This window comes from Chelonus insularis, unplaced genomic scaffold (genome assembly GCF_013357705.1).
Source record: "Chelonus insularis isolate UGA/USDA-ARS -01 unplaced genomic scaffold, ASM1335770v1 contig_60_pilon, whole genome shotgun sequence".
Lineage (NCBI taxonomy): Eukaryota > Metazoa > Arthropoda > Insecta > Hymenoptera > Braconidae > Chelonus > Chelonus insularis.
In genome coordinates, this window is record NW_023276666.1 from 121,100 (window position 1) to 144,345 (window position 23,246).

Genomic DNA, 23,246 nt, shown 5'->3' on the forward strand with positions numbered 1-23,246 from the left:
TGAAATTTGAATAAAAAAGTTTTAAAAATTCAATCAAAGTAGCACAGACACAAACCTCGATCTGTTTTATCGTGAAGGGAAACTCTACTTACTTATCTACTATTTACAATTCATTTTTGATATGAACTTCAAGTACAATCCGTAGCACAGCAGAAACATGCATGACTATAAAGCCAACGGTCACGAGTTCAAAACTCACATGAAACTTTTTTTTTTCTTTTTTACTTATTCACATTAGAAATTAATGTTTGAAAAAAATTAGTAATATCAATTTTTGAACGAAATAAGCTTAATCATAAATCGTAATCTAAAATTTATTTTATAAAATAATAATTTTAAATGGAATCCATAGCTTAGCAGAAGATGTATGACTATTAAGCCAGCATCCGCGAGTTCGAAACTTTTAGAAAACTTTCTTTTTCTTCAAATGGAATTATTTCAATGGAATATTACTTATTGTTTGTTTCTTGTAAAAAAAATCTTACTTTTTATGTGAGCACATATATATTACACTTGTTAAGTGTACCAATAACTAAAAATGTGTGCTACACATCTCCATTTCACTCACACTCACACGAAGAAGCAGCACTATTAAAAAGGAGTGCGACTAAGACAGCACACTTCTTCAGAAAAGAGAAAGTACAATAATAAAGTGAAGGGGTCGAAAAGCCCCTATAGGCAAGAGAAAAAGGTCGAATAATAAAAACAACAATAGGCAGTCATAAAAATTGTTATAAGAATAGAAATAAGGAGAAGAGGCTTCTTTGCCCAAATAATCCTATTTTCACCCCGGTAAAAATTCAGGTAGTTTTTATTTTTTAAGTTCCGCTGAACTCAACATTACTAGATGCTAAAAAATTTTGTTATCACAACATAATGGGGTGTAAAGTAATGACTGTTTATTCAGTATAAATAAATAATTATTACGTTATTACGAAATTGTGCAAGAATTTCAAGAATCTTAAAAATTGGGATATAAGTAAATCTAGATTTTCCAATATGTAACGACGCTTAAAATCTTTTTTTTATGCCATTTTTTGCGTATGAAAATTCGCGAAAACGCAAAGAACAAGTTTTGTTTAATTGATAGAGAATTGAATTCTCTATCGATCTGTATATATATAAACCCGTGCTGAATTCTGCCATATTTGTGTCTTAAAACCATGTGTCACGGGACTTAAAAAATGTTTTAAGAGTATACACGCGCGCTCGGGGATTCAATTTTTAACGCAGTTTCACCGCATTAGTTATGGGTAAAATCGATAAAAATCAGTGCATGAAGTACCATGTTTAAGTTTTCCAATTATCTATTTTTCATTTTGTCGTATTAATAGTAGTAGGATTGAGAATAGGCATTTCAATACCAGTGCTAATAATTGTTTCTATCATAATATTAATGTAATTGAATAAATTAATACTCTACTTTGATTTGTCTATGCTTAGCTAGTACCAGATAAAAATTTTGCAATGACATGATTTACATCTTATTGCAATATATTCTTTTTAGAACTGATCGAATTTTTTATCTGATGCTACTCGGCGAATACCGTGAATTCCCGATTCATCCACTTTAAATTTTCGAATATAAATGTTTGATCGACTATAAAATCGCAATGTTCTTCACACGGTTTTGTCCAACAGTTTCTATCAATGTCTTCGACCCTAGAACGAATTTTTTGCTCAAGAATATTCGCGATATTTTCTTAATGAATTATTTTTGGAAATTCGATTGTAAATATATTGTATGCTTCCTGAATGATTTTATGAAACCTTTCAGAAGATACAATTGAATGCCCGAAGTTTTTACCATTTAATGTATTATATGCTTTCAAAAAAATTAACAATTCTAAAAAGCACGATGGTAAATCACACTGATTATCTGCATATTCCCACGTATTAATCCATTCTAATGATTCATAAATAAAATTTTGTACTTGAAGAGACAGAAATGAAATTCCGCGTCGTAATGGATGTCTATCTTTAACGGACTTTGCATTGAGGCAGTCGAATATATCATTCATGAAACTGAAAATTTGCGTTGCTAGTGAAACGTACATTTTATTGCAATCGTTAAGGATAACGTGTCTTTCACTTAACTTCGGAACCGCACGGCACACGTTTCCCATTTCGTGTTTGAACAAGTCAATGATTACGTTCCACGATACTCCAGAACCTGCCACGAGAATATCGTTTTCAATCCGGCGATTATAGATTAATTTATATAGATGAAAAATATCCCAATTAAAACAAATTTTTTTATCTTTCCACAAAATGAACGGGTTTTCTCCGGTAATCCTGAGTAACTTCACGGCTTTCTGATTATTTGACCGTTGATCACGAACCATTGATCTAATATTGATACCGGCACTAGTACATTTCGAAATACACAATTTGATAAGAATAATTGAATTTTCGCCCTCCACATGGGTGTGTGAATGAAAATATGCGACAGGTTGCTTCCACGAGAATGTCAATCCGCGAGTCATAAAAACGAGATATTTTTTCGCGCGCTCATTCGATCGACCCAGCTTCCCAAGATCTTCAAATCCTTCTACAATATCCCACTTTGAGTTATATTTTAAAAGCTTTTTAATCGACATTTCGTCCCACATTAAAACCGCGTCGCGTTCCCGCACTGCCATTGTGTCGACTTTCACGCGTAGCCTATTGAATAGTTCGTCATCAAAACCGGTAAAAATATCGAGATTATTCACCCATCTTCGAATTGTACTAAGACAAGGCAATGCGATTTTTATTGTATCGCGGAGAAAAACATATGCTTTAGGGGAAACGTAGTACAGTGATACTGCAAAACGTCTTTCAGCTGACGTCCACTCTGTATTTGTAGAAACGGAACGCTTCAACTGCATTTCTAATATGATAAACTGATCAGAATCTAGATAATCAGAAGCGTCATTGATGATACTATCGAGCGTTGGACGATTAGTTTTCCGTAATCTTTTTAAATATGTAATTGTTTGTTTTGGGTTATTATATTTCAATTCCAGTTTAGCGATTTTTCGTAATAAAATTTATTCGCGATGAGTAGGAATATGATCTTCTAAATTTAAATGCTGGTTTAAAGATGACTGAGGATTCGTTACTCGACGGCCATCGTGATCAGCTCCCGATTCATCGTTAGTAATCAACACACTATTCGGAGACTCTATATCCAGTGATTGGAAATCCTTATCTACTATAATATTTTCAAACGGCGTCGAAATACCTCGCGGAATTCTAGAATTATGCGTGCTTTCAGATTAATTTGAATTATCCGTACATACCAAATTGAGTAGAGTCATTTTTAGTAGTGCATTCCAAATTAATCGTCGTCCTTGACCGTTCGACTTACCTCCATGGAAAGCGCTCTCATAAAAATGTTCTGAACACGAACGTTTGTTTTTTAACTGTTCAAATGTATATTCCATCCAATCATCATTGTCGCTCCAAACAATCCAATCAGTAGCACTGCAAATAATTGTAATTTTCATTTAGATTTCCTCGACTTTTTAAAATAATATGGAGAATTCGACATCAATATTGAGAAGTAAAGTCAGTAAATAACAATAGTAACGTTGATTTGAAAAAATCAAACATAGAAGTTACTAATAAGAAGATTATGATTGATATTGCCTAGATACTTTAACTGAATCCTGGATTAAAAATGTTTGACAATCTATTTATTGCGAAAGCATTTTTAGCCACAAAAATATGAAGATTTATCTTTGAATCAATTCTAGGGCTAGCTAAAAATTCTTGAGAGATTTTTTTTGCATTTGTTCCTCAAGCATTCTTAGCAATAAGGAAATGTATATTTATCTATGAATCAATTTTAGGACTTTTTTAAAAGATAAATAATGATATTAATGCTATAATAGATAATAAACAATCGTAGGTTTATTAGCAAGTAATTACTTCGTAGTTACTTTGTTATTTATGAGTTTAAAATTCTCTAAATTTCATTTATACACGAATCTTTATATTTTTGTAGCTAAAAATGCTACACGCATCCAACGCGACTCAAACTTTTTGTTAGTCCTATTAAAAAATAAAAATTCTAGTTTACTATATTTCAACAAAAAACGTATCAGGGTCACGTAAGTCTATAAAAAGACACTGCTTATTAGACTACGTGAACAATTTTATTGTCCTAAAGAAGATCGTCAATGCTTAGACTGTCCTTTTGAAAAAAAGTGTAGACGGTGCAAAAAGCAGCAGATATAATAATTTTTTTTTTATTCTTTTTCTTTATGCTTACTCCGGTTTTCGTTGCTTCAGATTTTGAATTTACTGTTTATTACGTGTATACTGTACTATTTTGTGTTTTACTGATCTCATTTTAAGATAAAGATATTGCTCTAGACAACTTTTTCCGATGAATCATTGGAACTACCTAGACCATTAAGAGTTTCGATGTACTATTTGAATTTTTATCGTTGTTTCGTATACTCTCCAAAAACACAATTCGCGCCATCTTCTCAATAAAGGAATAAAGTAGTACACATTATCGAAAAATGAAATTCTCATCGATTTATATGTCATAGGTATCATTAAAGTACATTTTAATGAATCGAGTATATTTACTTACTCTCAATACTAACGGTTTCAAATAACTGACGTCGTGGCCTAAGTAGTAACGTGCCAGCCTGGCGCACTATGGGTCGCGGGTTCGATTTCCGGCCGAGACAAGACCCATTGATAATATAGTCTTTTCTCTGACCACGATGAGCGAGAGGCCTCTCAGAGGGCAGTCGAAGGCGTAAGCTATCGTGCTGATGACTGAATAGTACAAAAAGTACGATTGCCGCTACGATGCCCTTAGGGAACCAGGCGACACCCTATTGTAGTACAGCCTTGCTGATGCTGAGTCTGAAATCAGGACCCTTGAGGTAGCCGATAGAATCTCCGAACGTAAGACGATTTCTTGTGGAACTGGGATGACCTCTTAAGGTTGACACCATCAGGCCTTATAGATCTTGCCTACCTGAGGCTGAGGGAACCGGGAGACCTATGGAGCTCAGCGGAATCTCCGAAGACAAAAATAACGCTCAGTGTAGAGGAAGGCGGGACATTCTAAGACACCTTCTTCGAAAAAAAAAAGGTTTTAAATCTTCATTGTGAGTTTAATAAATAATAATTTATCTACAATAAAATATTATGGGCAATTATTATTAAATAAGACTAGTTTTATTTACGATACTTACTTTTTCTCTGGAAATCGATGGAACGTAAGATGCGGTTTCTTCGCATACGAATTCTTGCAGCCGCAATAAGCACAAACAGCATGCGAAGATATCGCAATTATAGAAAAGGCTCATCTAAGTTTTGAACTCGCGACCGTTGCCTTATAGTCATGCATGTTTCCGCTGAGCTATGGATCGAAGTTGAAGTTCATATCGAAAATGAATTCTAAATCATGATTCAAATTACAGATTTTTCCGCTCAAAAGCTATAATTTATTTATTTTATATTCTGTTAAATATTGGTTTTTAATATAAATGAATAAACTTTCAAATATATCATTCATATATGTGAAGAAATTAGAAAAAAAAATTAAGTAGTATGGATAGAGAATTAAATTGCGAAAAAAAAGTACCTCAAGCATTCTTAGCAATAAGGAAATGTATATTTATCTATGAATCAATTTTAGGACTTTTTTAAAAGATAAATAATGATATTTTAATGCTATAATGGATAATAAACAATCGTAGGTTTATTAGCAAGTAATTACTTTGTAGTTACTTTGTTATTTATGAGTTTAAAATTCTCTAAATTTCATTTATACACGAATCTTTATATTTTTGTAGCTAAAAATGCTGAAGAAATTATTTGTTGCATTTTTTTTGCATTAACAAATTAAACTCAACTTTCGTTTTCTTTTTCGCAAATTTTTTATTGCAAAAAAAATGCCAAAAAAAAGCTTTCAAGCATTTTTAGCTACAACAATATGAAGATTCATGTATAAATGAAATTTAGGGATTTTTCAAATATTGAATAATCCTTCGACGCTATAATAGTATGTAATAGTATAAAAGTACCCCAAAAAATAAAAATCTTCTCGAGATCTTTAACCTTAGCGTTTTATGTTTGTAATTCTTGAATGTCTAATTCTACATTTGTAGCATAACCTCCAACATCGGTTCTACCCCCACAAAGAAGCAGGAGGTGTGGTTGAATGAACGTCATCTGATGATCTGTTCACAGAACTAAAGCCGTGACGTCAGAATGTAAACCAAAGAATTGTTCAACAAAAATTCAGCAGGCGACTCTTCTACTTACATCTCTATTCTCTGCCACCGTGACTCTATTCTGCTTGAATCACATTCTGTTGAGGTTATGCACTTTAAAATTGCAATTTCTTTATTATAATGACTTAAACATGCTATAAAAACTTCGGAAAACCTCATTAATTTACTTCAGGAATAGAGATGTCATTGTCTTTCGATATTAATTATTTTAAATAATTAATAATTAGCCACGCCTCCATATACAAGATTTAAGAAAATACAGATTTACTCCTTTTGAATATACGATTTTTTTATAAAGTTGGTACCACTGTAAGGTTGCTATAATATAGTAAATAAATTAAGTTGACAAACAAAATGTACAGATTATGGAAACGCTAATTATAAAATAAATTTATTATCAAGATGTTATAATACTGAGAATGATAGATGATAGTATTTCCTTATGAAGATCAATTGATTAAAAAAAAATAAAGAGGACATTATGATCGAGATAATGGTACAGTTGAAATTAATGATTCATTACTCGATAACATGATAAATACATGAAAATAACATCAGTCTTTGGTTATTTATATATCATTAATGGCTTTTTTATTAACAAATACTCATATCTTGCAAACGGTAAGCGATAGAGCAAGAATAATAAAATTTTAGGGCAGTTTCGAAAAGGGAATCGTACTTTTAACTTTTAATCCTATGGTACTTCTATATTTGCAAAGCTCCCTTGCGGATTCTATGAACTGAAAAAAACCAATTAAATTCCGGTTAAATAATCGAACCGAAATTCAACCGTGTTTTCTCGATTAAAAACAGTTAAAAAGCAGTGAAATAACTCGCGTATTTAACTGAATATTGACGGTTAAATCTTGGTTGAATCCCGGTTGAATATTAGGTATTTAACTGAATAAAACAAGTTAAATATAACTTGAAAACTAGTTAAATAACTAAAAGATATTTTATATATCCCGAAGTATATAACGGTTGAATATTAATTGAAAACCGGCTAAGTATTGGTTAAATACTGGAATAGATCTCGCGTATTCAACTGCAAAAGAATATTTGTAAAAACAAATTAAATATCAGTTGAAAAAAAAAATTTTTCGGTAAATAATTAATTTTTTATCTACTTTCGCCACTATACTTTGCTTATAACAGCCTGTAATGGTTATAAAAAAAAAGAAACGTCAATAATTGTTGGATTTGAGTTTTTCCGGCAAAATATGTTTGATATCGACTAGATGAGGTCACTGATGACTCTATATGTACTCTCGCGGATCTAATTTGTTTATAGCAGTTTGGGTGGAATTGAATTGATTGTTTTAATGATATTGAATCATTTATTTGAAAGTCGGATTTTTATTCAAAAAAAGGATGCGAAGTCGGAATTTATTTGGAGAATTGACTCCATGAAATGTGACCATTCAACCTAATTATTAATTGAACATTGAATGTATGATTTAAAATGAATTTTTTTTCTGAACTTTGATTCTGTGAGGAACTTTTATTTTGTTAAGTTCCATGACCTTCCAGTTCTTGGCATTTCCTACTCTTTGGGTTCTTTCGGTTCTTCCCAGTGGTTCTTCCTGATGAAAAAGAAGGATGGAGAGGGAATTGAAGATGGAAATTTTAATTTTCAATCTTTAATTTGACTAACGAACGTATAAAATAAAAAAAACTCATTGGTATATTCCTCCGAAATTCATCTAATAGATAATAATCAATTTAAATTAAATAGTATTTACTTTTTCGTTACTCATCAAAAATAACAAATAAGACTTATAACTCTTGAAATCACACTGTCATTAGAGGTTGAACACAGTCGTTACATAAATATTATAATTGCAGTACATTGGCTATGTTTTTTAAATATTGTACTTTTTTATTTTTATCATAAGCAGTCACAATATTTTTTATTCGTGCATTATAGTCACAATATTTGCGTCGACGTTTCGGCAGGGGTACACCGTTCTCTTTTTGAGTCAATTTTAGCTCTACGATTGTTTGCTGATCCCGCAATTTACTTATGAATTTACTTAAATTCGCATGATGAACGCGAACCAATGCGTTAAACGAACGGTGCCATCCCTCAATTCCATTGTTCGATCTAATTTCATCAGTCATCACACTTTCATAGCAATTCCACTCTTCAATAGCAAATAACGGAGCTGAACGATCATCTTTATTACGTTTTAGGACCCCAATCCACGTAGATTCATAGTAATCCAATAATCCACTCATACTTCCTTCATTTTTAACATAAAATGGACTTTTAAGCAAATCTTCGTAGGCCATAATAACATGATTTGGAGGTACGAAAACAATTCTGTACAGCATTTTTATGTTCTGAGCAACACGTATACTATTGTTGTACCAGCTCTGTAAACCCTCAGACTGTATATGACGCCATACACACTGTGTAAAATGGAAATAACATCCACTGACTTCAACGTTTCTAAACACAGTTTTAAATGCTTTAATACATGCTATTTCAAAATCGGTTAACATCCGGCGTACATTAATGATATTAGGCAACAACTCCTTTATTTTAGATAAAATCTGTAAATAAATGGACTGCGATTTACGTGGTGATAGTACGTACACTAATGATAATGTGTGTCCGTCAATCACTCCATGAAATGAATATGATTGCTTGAATATTGCCGGAACGGATTGAAAAGTTCCGTCACCACACCAAACTTCACATGTAGCCAATTTATTTAAATTAGAAGCTGTGGAAAAAATCAAGAACTGATTCTTATCCCCTCCACTATCATACTGCAAGAATAATTGATTCTTTGCAGTCATTTTCACATCATCTCGTATTACAAAATCCGAAATATGTGTGCCTTCAACTTGAGGGATTACTTGTCGACGAGCACGTTGAACTACTCGCTGCATTGAAGTCATTTTACCCAACCGGGCAACAACTGAAGAATCGGCATTTTTGAGATTATCTGCAATAATTCCTACTGGATTTGCTTCACTACGAACTGCATGACGCTTTAACTTCGATCGAATTGCTCTGGCCTCTATATCAGCTACGTCCGCAATATGTTCATGTTTTGGAGCTTCACCAATAACGGATCCTTTAAACAATAATAATCTTACATAAATTGATACGAATACAACTTAATAAGCAACAGCAGTTATCACAAAATATTAATATTAAAATAATGCTACCATTTTCCTCGTCAGACGTGGTGTGGATTATAACTGAACAAGCCTTTGAGCGGTTATGTTCGACACATCGCCACGTGATGCTACTTTTATTATTTGTTTTCCGTAAATAACAATAACCATTATGAACTAACAGCTTCTTTCCTTTTTGCGACATGATAAATTTTATAGGCATCTTCAAACACACTTATTTTCCGACGTATAATGAAAAATTTATAACGAATGTAGCACACTTGTAAGATCGTTCGCATATCATATCATTCCTGTCATTCGCAGCTTCAGGCGACAACTGACGGACGGGACAACCAATCGATAATCTATCGATAACTTGATAAATTTCGCTAATGAAAGAATACCGACATATGATAAGAAATTTATAATAATGATTACCATCGATCACAGGTATTCTGTCGCGGGTATTTTGATTTACGGTTATTGAAAACCCGTGACAAAATACCCTCGTGACAAAATACCCTCGTGACAAAATATCTAATAATGGTATAAACTTTTAGATTTTCAACCAAGTTATAAAACTATTATACATATTATATATATATTGCATATATACTGGGGGCTATGCCCCCAGACCCCGGAAAAGAAACCAACCCTGCAAGAGGATAATTATCAATTTATAAAAACCGTGCAAGTACATTCTGGGGCTTTGCCCCTGGACCCCACCGCCCCTGCCCCGTGCAAGTACAAAAAAAAATCCTGCAAGTACAAGTTATTAATTTGAAACTAATAACATTTATTTTTTTCTGTAGCCGAATATTTTGTCACCAGGATATTTTTTTGCGGATATTCCGTCACGGGTATTTTGATTTACGGTTATTATGTCTCGGGTGTTTTAACACGGGTATTTTGACTCGCGGATATTTTGTCGCGGATGTTCTGTCGTCGAGTGAAGTGTCGTGCTACCATTGGAATCTAGGCGGAATGATTATTAATTTGATTTTCATAATTTCGAATTAGGAATTAAATTTCGGATTTTTTATGTTATTTATTTCAGCCTAATCCAATATTTTTACCCAACTAGCAGGAATTGCCAGGTGGCAATTTTTAGAAGATCGGGAGAAGTGTAAAATATTTGTATGTCGCCATCCAATGACTATCAGACTAACGACAGTTTGTTTATCTCCAGTTTTTGATCAAGACTTGAGTTGACCGCACGGATTCTTTCTCTCTATTAATTGCTGTCAATCTTTAATAAACATTTTTCTTTATTTATTAATTTTCCGAAGTTGTTATTTGGTCTTATTTTACAATATGTTTAATATCGACTAGACGAGGTCTCTGATGACTCTGTTTCCACTTTCGTAAATTTTATTTGTTTATAACGGCCTGTAATTGTTATAAAAAATGAAAAAAAGTCTATAATCGTTGGATTTTAGTTTTTCCAGCAGAATTCGTTTAATATCGAGATGATGAGGTTTAGAGTCATCAGAGGCCTCATCTAGTCGATATTAATCATACTTCGCCGAAAAAATTCAAATCCAATATAACAGCCTGTAATTGTCATAAAAAAATAAACAAAAGTCAATAATTGTTGGATTTAAGTTTTTCCGGCGAAATTTGTTTAATATCGACTAGATAAGGGCTCTGATGACTCTATATCTACTTTTGCGAATTTAATTTCATTATAACAGCCTGTAAAACTCAAATCCAATAATTATTGACGTTTTTTTTATTGTTGATAACGATTACAGGCTGCTATAAACAAATTAGATCCGCGAGAGTACATATAGAGTCATCAGTGACCTCATCTAGTCGATATCAAACATATTTTGCCGGAAAAACTCAAATTCAACAATTATTGACGTTTCTTTTTTTTTATAACCATTACAGGCTGTTATAAGCAAAGTATAGTGGCGAAAGTAGATAAAAAATTAATTATTTACCGAAAAATTTTTTTTTTCAACTGATATTTAATTTGTTTTTACAAATATTCTTTTGCAGTTGAATACGCGAGATCTATTCCAGTATTTAACCAATACTTAGCCGGTTTTCAATTAATATTCAACCGTTATATACTTCGGGATATATAAAATATCTTTTAGTTATTTAACTAGTTTTCAAGTTATATTTAACTTGTTTTATTCAGTTAAATACCTAATATTCAACCGGGATTCAACCAAGATTTAACCGTCAATATTCAGTTAAATACGCGAGTTATTTCACTGCTTTTTAACTGTTTTTAATCGAGAAAACACGGTTGAATTTCGGTTCGATTATTTAACTTTTTTATAACCATTTTTTTACCGTAGAATTGCAATTCCTAGAAACCGCGAGGGAGCTGTCATCAATTATTAATTCAATAAGCAATTTACTTCTAACAGTGATCAATAAGGGTTTCATCGTTTTGTTTACAATTAATTTAGCATTCTTATTTCAGTCTGTGATATGAAGAGTCCATAAGATCATTCTTTTACGGTTTATTCGTAAAAAAGACAATATTTTTATAAACAAACGTGATATGTCAAGAACGGTGAGAGACAAAACGAAAATAACAATACTACTTTAAGAGTATATCTACAAGGTAGTTGTACTTTTCACCTATTAGGATGAGAAAACTCAAAAGGAGAGTAATGCTTGTGAGAATAATCAAAATGCAATCGTTCCAGCATTCAAAAAAGGACATAATTGAAATCATCGGCGTACAACCGAAAGACGCCGAAAATAAGTAGGAGTTGTCATCTCAAATTACTTTAAGGTGGAAAGTATAGTTAAAAACAAAGATGGTTAAAGAGGAAAAGGATAAACTCCTAAAGAAATATTCTCGGGCATTAGGGTCAGTTATAGAACCTCTAATGTTGAAACAGAGTCTAGATCTTAATGAAGTGTTCGAAAGATTATGGCAGGCATCCCAGCTCATAGCTAAATAGCATCGTGGTCATACATACGCTCGTAGAGCATGTATTACATCGGGTTTAGATGAAACATACTCTGATTTGTTGGAGAAAAGCTGCGGTTGATACTTTCTTGTTTCGAGAAAAATTGGGAGACAAAATTAAAGAACTTAAAATTGTTAATAAACTGGGTTAGGAGATGAAAATACAACCGCCGGTTAAAAAACCTAGTATTATATCGAACCAGGTATACTACAAGGGCCCGGTTGTATCGAAAACATCAATACAGCCGGGCAACAAACCCAAGTATTTAGAGAAAACGTCTTACCAGTGATCCAACACAATCTCAGAATTAGTATCAATCACGAAGTCGTCGGGGCAGGAACTAGAGATGGTAGAAGAGGAAGAAGTAAATCAGAGTGCAGGAAGGCTAAGACAGTTTGTGAAACGATGGAGCACAATAACTTTAGATGATTACATTTTAAAATGTATACAAGGGTACAAAATACCATTCACATCAATAGTATATCAGAAGGCTCCGCCATCTATGTACAATTGGTCATTACATGAATCATTAGCTATACGAAAAAAACTTGATTGGATCTTAGAGTTGGGAGCAATCGAAGCTTGTGAACCGACAGAAGATCAATTCATTTCTAGTTTTTTTCTGGTACCACAAATGGATGGCAAGAGTAGATTTATTTTTAATCTAGGCGAGGTTTAGGCTAGAATTGCCTTTAAAGAAATGAGAACTCCTCATTATACTAGTTGAAGGGTTCAGGAAACGAAGAAGGTATAAAACCAGAGATTTTGCACAGTTAATTGGGTCTCCGGTCGCAGCATGTCCAGTTGTTGAGTATGGGGCACTTGATTACAAGACATTAGAAATGGTAAAAACTAGAGTATTGTTAAAGAATAGCAATAATTTTGTCGGAAGAATGCAGCTTCCTGCAGATATTTTGGATAATTTAAGATGGTGGTGGCGTCAGTTGCCTGTAACGTGGTTCTGTGAAGGTGAAGCAGCGTATGGTTTTCGAAAAAAAGATGAAAAGCTGTTACATATAAATGCCTTAGAACTGGAGGCAGCGTTTATAGTATTAAAATACTTTGCTACGAAGTTATATGATTGCCAAATCCTCTTGAGGGTAGATAACTCTACTGCAAAAGCGTATATTAATAAAATGGGAAAAACGCAGTCTCTCCAGCTACATGAGTTAGCCCGAGAAATATAGAATTGCCGTGAGCAAAGACGAATTTGGGTTCATGCAGCTTACATTGCATCCAGGAAATATTAATGCTCTGCAGTGGTCTGGATGTGACCCGAAAGGTCCACAACCAACAATATAACAGATTTATTTGTTATAAACAAAAAGAGTGAGTTTCTATATGTTATAGGGTTGGTAGCTTTCTTTTAGTAAAAGAAAAAATTTCGCGTCGGAAGAATTCAAATATATCGCATAGATCTATGTTTCATTATTTATAACAAAAATTTAATTGTTATGAACAAAGAAGCATGTTTTCATTTATGTCATACAGTTAGTAACTTTTTTTCAGTAAAATAAATAATCACACGTTAAAAGAACACAAATATGTTGCATAGATCTTGTCTTTCATTCTTTATAACAAATGGAATTGTTCATTTATGTCATACAGTTGGTAACATTTTTTTAGTAAAAGAAAAAATTATGCGTTAAAAGTACTCATATATATATAGCATGGATCCCTATTTTTATTGTTTATAACGATTTAAAACTTTTTATTTAAATATTACCATGATCAATAATTATTTGTTAGTAACAATGTTCAATTGTTATGGACACAATTCCATTTTTTTAACGATTATTATTGACTATTATGACGTCTTTAATGCTATTTCCTCAATCCTGACACGAGTTTAAAATTCTTCCATTGCTGATTTTGTTTTTTAAAATTTTTTTTTTCGATGAAATATTGTCAGTATATTTTTATACAAGTATTCTAATCATTTTATATTCATATTTATTAAAAGATTTTGAAATTTTGTCTAAAAAATGGTATTTTTTTATTTATAATTTATAAATTGCAAAATTCAGGTGGTTTTCCATTTTTGCCAGTTTTTTGGTTCTGCAAAAAAAAATAATAACTGGACCGATTTCGTTGAAAATCTAATCAGTAATAAGTTACATAATTACGCGTCGAATGCAAAATCGGGGATTCGCAAAATCGGACTCATCACTATAACTTCCCACTGGAAAGTTAAAAGCGGACAATTGCTTCATAAATAAACTTTTATTTTACTCAATTTTTGCGCAACGAAATTAAAAAATTTTGTGTATTATGAATGAAAAAGTTATGATATTTCATAGTACTCTTAATCGAAAGTCAACAATTGCTTTCCGCGCAAATTCTCAATTTCAGCCCATCTTTATGTTATAATAAGAAAGACATTATTATTTTAAAAATTACAACCTGTAAAAATAATCTTATAACTTGTATAGAGACACGATAGCGTTTCGTCGTGACGTAAGGGCAAGACGGCAGCGATTTATGCTTGGCGCACGAGACTCTATCGTATCTCTTGATCTTTGAAAATCTAGTGTAGTTTCAATAACCAATATTTAAATATATTAGAAATATAACGCGTGCTCTCTGAGCGTGCTGTGTCAAGTCAACAATGTAAAAAATTATTTAATTAACTTTCCATTAGGAAGTTTCTCCACGTTTCATAGTATTTGTAAGCATACTGACCAATTTGTAGAATGATGTGTGTGTGTGTACGTACGCACGTATGTATGTATATACGGATGTCAGCATTTTTATCATTTTTGATTTCTCAAGAACGGATCGAGATATCGACTTCAACCAAAATTAATTCGAAATATATTATCATAAAGAAGATCTGAGTGAAATTTGAACAAATTCGGTCGAGCCGGTTTTCTTTTTATAGAAAAATAACTCATAAAAAAATGAAAAAATTAGCTATTTAAAATACTTTTAAGTCAAACAATAACATTTCCATTTAAAAATTGAATCGATACTGACTGGACATTACTGTTCACAACTAAATATAACTTTTATTAAACATGCATTGTTTATAACAATACGAATTTGTTGTAAACAATTGAAAATTGTGTTCATCGATTACCTAATGCGTATATCCCATGGATTTGGATGCTTTCAAAAAAATAATTTTATTAATGATGGGTTGTGACTCTTAATAATCACGCATTGTTTATCACAATATGAATTTGTTATAAACAGTTAAAAATTGTATTTATTGAATAAGTAATGTGTATATCACATGTATTTGGATGTTTTCAATAAACATTGATTATAACTATTTAAATTTGTTATAAACAATTACTAATGGGAATTTCGTCGTGTTAGCACAGACAAAGTGTGCTCAGACCTATTTTCTTAATTTTTATTCATTCCGAAAATTTAAAAATAAAATTGATCAATCAACGCACGAATAAAATGGTTACGCTTTTCTGATTAGTCGATTTAATTTTGTATTCTTTAGTTATTGTTATTCGTATTTCTTATGGTAATTTAAAACATTTTATTTGTAATTATCATTATTGAATTGTAATCTCTATGATTTTATAAAAAAAAAATATTATAAATATTTAATTATATTCACACGAACGGTTTTTGTAATTGTATCTCTTTGTCTGACAGTAAGTCATGAGTTTTAATAGATAGGAGGATCAAACACTGAAATATTACTTTCGTTGATTAATTATTAGATTATCATTTTCACGTTTGACAATCATTTAACTAAGTTTAATGTTTTTAATTTTATTTTGCAGATTGCCGGCTCCTGGCGGTTAGTTTTTGGAGTAGCATCACTTGTCCTTCTCATAACTGCTGCAGTATTTCTGGCATTAGGAAAAGGTGTTCCTCAGCCTTGGATACCTTCAGTTGCTCGACCTCGGAGTCATGATGTAATTTATGAACAAAATGATCTTGAGCTTGATTATGAAGATGCTGCGGTACAGACTGAACCATTAAATTCTTTTTCAACTGTAAGCTTTGAAGAAACGGAAAATGCTACCAAAGTGCAAAAAAATGCATCTATTTATCCTGAACGTTCTACAGTGGCTTCTGTTTATACTCATTGATTAAATAACTATAATTTTTACAAATAAGAGTTAAATATTAATAAAAGCAGTTGAAAACAAGTAACAATAGTATATTGCACTCCTGATTTTCTTACATAATGAATGAAATTTTTACAATGTTTCTATAAGTAATATGTGAGAATAAAAGCCAGAAGTAATACAAACGAATCTTCTGTCAAGAGCTCAAACAATACTATGTAGTTACGTCCACATTTGTATTTATCTCTTTGATCTAATTTTTAATGTGAATAGACTATTGTTAGTATGAGAACTAAAGAATGAATGTGAAATAAGAAATTGCCATCATAATATACTACTGTTTTGTGTGTAATATCGAAAGTTAATTTTATAAAATCAAATGAACACTTTCAATATGTATTAGTGTTACAGACATTCATAAACTATGATTGTTTCTAGCAGAATGTATAAAGTGTAATAATTTTACCCTATGAAATCTGTAGTGGTGCAATAAATATGGTATTTTTTTTGAACACATCTGTTTAGGAAAAAAATAGATTGGTAATACAATAAATGATTTACAGTCATATTGAAAGTACATAGATTCATTTAATTTCACTTATAAATATCAATTATGATGTTTAAAAACTAATTATAAAAATAAGTTCACAATTTTACTGTCTGAAGAAGTTCATGAAAGAGAAAACAAATTTTCAATACTGAATTGTAATATTACATGTAAGGTGTTAAATTTATTATTTTTCCTTTTCTTGGAGTATGTACTTTTCATTTAACACTAGAATCACTTATGTACTACTGTTATCATTATCGTGTACATCTGATTCATCATTCGAAATAATTTGAACACTACGAATAGGTCCAGTTTTGCGATAAACTGGTACTGCTGTCACTTTCGATAGTAGTGTACTTAACATATTTGTATCACGATTATTTAAAATAGGTATTTTATATAATATTTGTCGTTGTTGTTGTTTACTGTCCATAGCTATTTGAAGTAATTTCAATAGGAGAGCCTCTCGGATAGGCGGTGGAAGAATTGAATCGTAATCGGTATTTATTGTTTCAAACTTATCAATGAAATTACTGTTATCGTAGTATTTACTTTTACTTATTTTTTGAAAAGGTGAATTCAATAAGTTAGTCATTTTTGATATATTAGATTCTGATGCAGCTATTTTTTGATTATATTTTCTCGGTATGATAACTGGCATGTTTCCAGTAGAATGTTGATCATGCACTGATGAATAATGTGGAGCCAGATTATGATAAAAGTTTGCATTATTTTTATTTAATGCATCATTCAAAACTATTGTTGGATGGTCATAAGCATAAACTTCATGTTGATTTGCTAATAATCTTCTTAAAATAAATTGAAAATCTCGTCGACTAAGTGGTAAAGTAATCGGGGTTTGATGTTCTGAAGGAAATACGATATTCTTATAAAAGTAATTTTCAAAATAATCATTGCCACGCATAGATTGCTGCTGTAGATACTGATTTTGCTGTTGTTGCAAATGCTGATAAAGTTGTTGGATAAGTTGTAAATTTATTGAAGATGATACGTCCGATTCTGAACGTGGTGTTGTGAATTCATTTACTCGTTGTTCAATTACGTAGTTAGTATTTGTTGTAGCAGGGACACCAGGGATCGATGCAATTGGTAATTCAACAGAATGACTCGTTAAAAAGTCTATATTTTCTTTGTTTTCTAAAGGTTGATGATTGACATGTTTCATTGGTATTCGAGTTTTTAACGGAATTCGCCTACTTATTAGAACTTCACTATTACTTTCTTGTGATTCAATTGCTGTTGAACTTGGAATATTTGTTAAAATTATACCTAGAGGTAAACGTTTATAATTTTTTTCAGCATATTGATGACGGCTAAAAACTGGTTGTGTTGGATGTTTAGCTATGTAGTCTGCAACTTCATCTTTTTCGTTAGACAAAGAGTCATAATAATTATGATTCGATATAATTTCCGGTGATTCATCAGATAACTTTTCTGTTTCAACATTGTAAAATTTAGCTGGACCTAAATTTTTCTCATTCAACGGTAATACATCAAGTTTCGGTACTTGATGAAATCGGTATGTTTCTGGTCTATTTCGTTGAATAACTTTTGATCTGCCAGTGCTAGGTGATATAGCCGTTGTAGTAGTAAAAAGCGGTCTCGTAGTAGAAAGTAATCGTCCATTGTAAACATCAAAATTTTCATTACTAGAATTTTCCTCAGTAGATTCTTGAACTTTAATTGCTGGCTTTTGATCTATTTGACGTCTAAAATTATTATTATCTATGTTAACCTCAGATCTACGGTTGTAATCTTCAACCTTATTAATTGGATGTAATATATCTTCGAGTGAAATTCTAGCATAGAGATTATCTTTTTCTGTATCTGCTTTTACATCACTATTTGAATCAGATATTTGTGACCTTTGTAGATCATTTTTATGATGGTTTATGACTTTTATTTCTTCACTTGGAGTTGACAACTGTTTAGGTTGATGATCATTGACAGATTGGCGTGATCGATTACTGAAATTTCTAAAGTATTGACCGAAAATAGCTCTGGTGAATTTTTCCGTGTTTCTAACTGTTGAATTAAGTATTGGCGTTGTTTTGATTAAAGATTTTCTAGTAGGAATAGACTGTATTACATTTGATTTTGTGCTTGATGGTGATGGTGTTGTGGTTGATGTCGTTAGCAACGATGATGATAGTGATGACGATGACTCAGATGTTGAAAAATACATTGAATTTTGTTTCTTTTGACTTGCAACAAAACTATGATTACTCTTTAGTGGAATACTCTGGATAACAGAAGTTCGTTCCTGTAACGGTGATAGAGTTGTAGCTTTAAATCCAGTACCATTTGATGATGAATATGTTACTCGTTTTATTTCACCATTTGCATCGATAAAACCAAATGTACCTTTTACATTGCCAAGTACATCTCGAGTTTCAACCTAATAGATATTTTTAACTTTGAGAATATTTTTTAAATACTCAAAATTGAAAATGAATTATGAAAAATTCAATACAGAGCTTTTATTTCAATCGTTACGTCCTGAAATGTGTATAAATTTGGGATTTTCATATTGTCAATTAGTTTTGAATTATTTAAATTTATACACCAACTTTTTTACAGTGATAAATTGATCGACTTAGAAATAGGAATAAAAATTATTGACGAATCTTAATGTATGATAATTTTAAATAATAATTGTGATTACTCATAATTAGTTGTGTATATTGATCAAAAACAATTTTTTATTTATATTTTATTTCAAATTAACTTTAAATAAATTGTCATTATATGTCTAAAGCCTATGCTGATTAAATTATTATAGCATTCAAAAAATTTTCAAAAATCACTTGTGCTTTATCACTTTTTTCATCATTTTTATTATTTTATTTGAAAAGATCAAAATGTATATTGAAATTCAGATAAGTTCATATAAAATATATGTCAAGGTGGAAACTTATTGAACGCAAATTTCTGTAAAAAGTAATTTATACTTAAAAAAAATACTAAAATAAAAAACATAATAGAATAGGACCGATAAAATAATTCCTTTACTGTTAAAGTTATATATTTAAAAAATATCAATTCCAATAAATTCCATAAACCATTCACATCGTTGAATAATCGTTTAAAAAATAGAATGGATTTTTTAAATATTTGTTATTTCTCAAAAAAACTCCAACTATATAACGAATTATGGTAAACATTTTTATCATTTCTGTAACAACAAGACATTGGTCGAAACAATTGATAGATCATCGCGAAACATTACACACGTTCTCTTTCTTTCTTGAGCTCCATGGGTACACATAAATAGAATGCAATTAAATCATTGAGAAATCTTGGATTTCATTCGTGGTCGAAATATTATGTATGATTCCAAAAAGATCAGTTGTTTCAACAATTATCTTTGTTTTCGCAGAATCTTCAATTAAAACAGAGATATGTAAAAGAAGTTTTTTAAAAAATATATCCTCCAACTCACTGTGAAAAGCTATTAGATAAGATTGTTAGTCAAGTGATGAGAGGAGTATCGAAAATTTTATATTAGTACGGAAGAAAATAATTATGAGTACGTTTATTAAAATCATAAAGTTTTATAAAACAGATATCATAAATCGGTAGAAAATTTGTTTACACTTCTAATAATAAAATGTAACGTATTTCAGAAGCTTGATAAAAATCACACACCTGCGGAAATTGTCGAAATACATTTATCAAATTTTAATGTAGATATATGATATCATCATTTCTTTCTGTAATAATATAAATTACTTTTCGTAAGTACCAAATAAAAATAAATAAACAAGTGAACATGAAAAATTAAATAATAATCGTTTGTACTTTAACAAATGGATTACTTATAGAATCATTTTGATATTTCTTTATCATACACAGAGAAAATTTTTTCTTAATAAAAGAATTACATAGGATAACTCAAAAATTACTTACAACCCAACATTCACTGATGAACAGAAATATTTTTACTTCTGAATTTCAAAACGTATTCTTGTCATTTTTGCACTTACATTTAGCGAAAAAATTCTTCCCACGTACATATTTTTCTGAAAGACTATGGTACGTGAATAATTCAAAAATTTAATTTTTTCAATTATATTGTTGGTTGTGAAAGTTGATATTCTTTACCTATTTATGTAAATAAGTTAATCATATGGACTTAGAAATTGCGTATATAATATTGCTAATTCTTGTGTAATTATTTTATTAATATTAGAATTAACAATGTTGATCATTGCTTTTTTGAAGTATATTTCAGGACGTAACGTTAACATACTTTTCCATATATGCTATACAAATAAATTATTTAAATATATTACCTTGAAAGATCCATCACCAGCTTCATAACCAAACGTATATGATCCATCATCGTTCAATTTTCTTATTTGTTTAAGGATTGCAACTTGATCATGATGGCTTGATTCGGATGTTTGTTGATCCGTTATATTCAAAGAACCAGCTGTCACTAGACCAAATATTATCACTAGCCAAGGTATCATCTTAAATCAAAACAAAGATAAACTATTCTGTTATCATCATGTATTATGTGATAAGTAGAAAATATTCTACTATAAATACCTCACAACTAAAAGTGATCATATTGTTTGTGCGACGAGTTTTACATTAAGTACGAGCACATCAGTCTCTTCTGTTATATATAGTGTAGTGACACAATAAGAAACTTCCCTGACACTTCCCCTTCTCTTTGATATTTATCTATGTTGTATGTGAGGTCTTTAAATGAAAACTTGACTAGTTTCAACATATGAGAATTAAGAAGAATAAAGTATTCGTTCCATACATTTTTATGTTCGAGAATCTGTAGAATATATATTAATTGATTAGTGTGAAATTATTTTCGCCTTTCGGTTCGTCAAAGGTGTCTGGCCAGGGCTCCCAGGGCTCCGACCCTCCTGGGGCCTAACCAGACGGGATGATAATGATGATGATGATGATGATGATGATGATGATGATGATGATGATGATGATGATGATGATGATTATTTTATTATTATTATTTTATTATTATTATTATTATTATTATTATTATTATTATTATTATTATTATTATTATTATGTTTGAAAATTTTTCAAAATACTGTTTACTGATGTTTTTTCTACAAGTATTGAATATTCTGTGAGTATTTTTTACGTATTAATAGTTCGAAGACAAAAAAAAATTTGCATCTACCGGAAGATAAATGCTTTATAGAAATCATTTCCAGAGACTATTTAGTGAAAGTCATGTGGGAGCCGCATGAAACAGTTGTATACCACAGTATCGGAGATATCCATTGACAATAGTTCTCAGGATATAATACAATGCTTTCAATTAATTCGCAAATTACTGCACCTGCAAATAAATTCATTTTTTTATCAATACCGTTTCTATTTCTAATCATGATTTTACTCAAATGTAACTAAAATTAAGTGAAGGCTTCATATCATATTAAAACTAAATTCCAACAAATGTATTAAAAGAATAGAAACTCGACCACTCTGGTTATTAATCATATAAAAAAGTTTACCGTTATGAATTGAATTCTTTTCATTTTTTCTTAATTTATAAAATTAAAAAAAAATATCAAGTTTCTTTCCTTATATGAATATTAGAATGTTACTGAATTGGAGAAAGAAATGGAACACAATTTTGTTTTATTATTTATTGCTTCATACACACTAAAAATGCAAATTCAAAAACTTTGATACAGTTAAAAATGATTATTAAAATTATTTTATATCTCTCAAATAATCTGTATTAACCGCAATAAAGTACGTGTAGATAAGCATAATTTAATAATGGAATGTATCTTTGTACTTTATTGTCATCAATTTGTATCTTGGTTTTAACTTTCTTTTCAATCATCATTCTTTTATTTTTTTTATACTCAGACAATTGAAAAAGGATTCTTCTTTCGTCTTGATGATGTATAATCGTAAAGAAATATATTTTATTTAGGTATAAAAAATAAAAAGTGTACATTTTATTTTGAAAATATTTTTCTGTGACAAATTATTTAAGAATATTAAGATATTTACAACAGATATTAAGAAACTGATAGGCTCAAATGCTATATTAACAAACTGTCGTCATTTTCATCATCAAAATTCATAAACATATCTTTTCAAGTAAAAAATATAATTTTAATTACGATATAATTTTCAGTAGGAATAATCTTTTTTTTGTTCATAGCTAACCCGAGTAGAATTTATTTTACACATGCCTAAATACTTATCAGCCCCTTATTGGGATTTAAATGAGTTAGCGTAAATTAGGCTCTCCCAGCCTATGTCTGATCAATTTATTTTTAGGATGCAATAAAGTTTGCTCAATTTCGCACTACCT

The 23,246-nt window shown here is 30.7% G+C and overlaps 2 protein-coding genes across 2 annotated transcripts in view; one reads left to right on the forward strand and one right to left on the reverse strand.

Moving 5' to 3' along the window:
* LOC118070465 (uncharacterized) overlaps nt 1-16,796 on the forward strand; it is an 85,266-nt gene extending 68,470 nt beyond the window's left edge. Inside the window, exon 4 of the mRNA XM_035089066.1 lies at nt 16,063-16,796. Within this exon, the coding sequence (XP_034944957.1) occupies nt 16,063-16,374 (312 nt within the window). The 3' untranslated portion in view covers nt 16,375-16,796. The remainder of the gene's footprint in view (nt 1-16,062) is intronic.
* Nucleotides 16,797-16,985: 189 nt separating this feature from the next.
* LOC118070464 (uncharacterized) lies at nt 16,986-21,592 on the reverse strand. Its single transcript, XM_035089065.1, has 3 exons — nt 21,479-21,592; nt 21,220-21,399; nt 16,986-19,322 (listed from the first exon to the last, which is right to left on the reverse strand). The coding sequence occupies exons 1-3, from the start codon at nt 21,497-21,499 to the stop codon at nt 17,139-17,141; spliced, it is 2,385 nt and encodes a 794-aa protein (XP_034944956.1). The 5' UTR covers nt 21,500-21,592; the 3' UTR covers nt 16,986-17,138.
* Between the last annotated feature and the right edge of the window lie 1,654 nt (nt 21,593-23,246).

Bases quoted from the DNA above. Each gene is read 5' to 3' on its own strand.
- LOC118070464 (XM_035089065.1), bottom strand. From the start codon at position 21,499: ATGATCACTTTTAGTTGTGAG. The intron at 21,400-21,478 runs GTATTTATAGTA...TTTTGATTTAAG, and splicing joins TGATCACTTTTAGTTGTGAG to ATGATACCTTGGCTAGTGAT. The intron at 19,323-21,219 runs GTAATATATTTA...AATATCTATTAG, and splicing joins CTGGTGATGGATCTTTCAAG to GTTGAAACTCGAGATGTACT.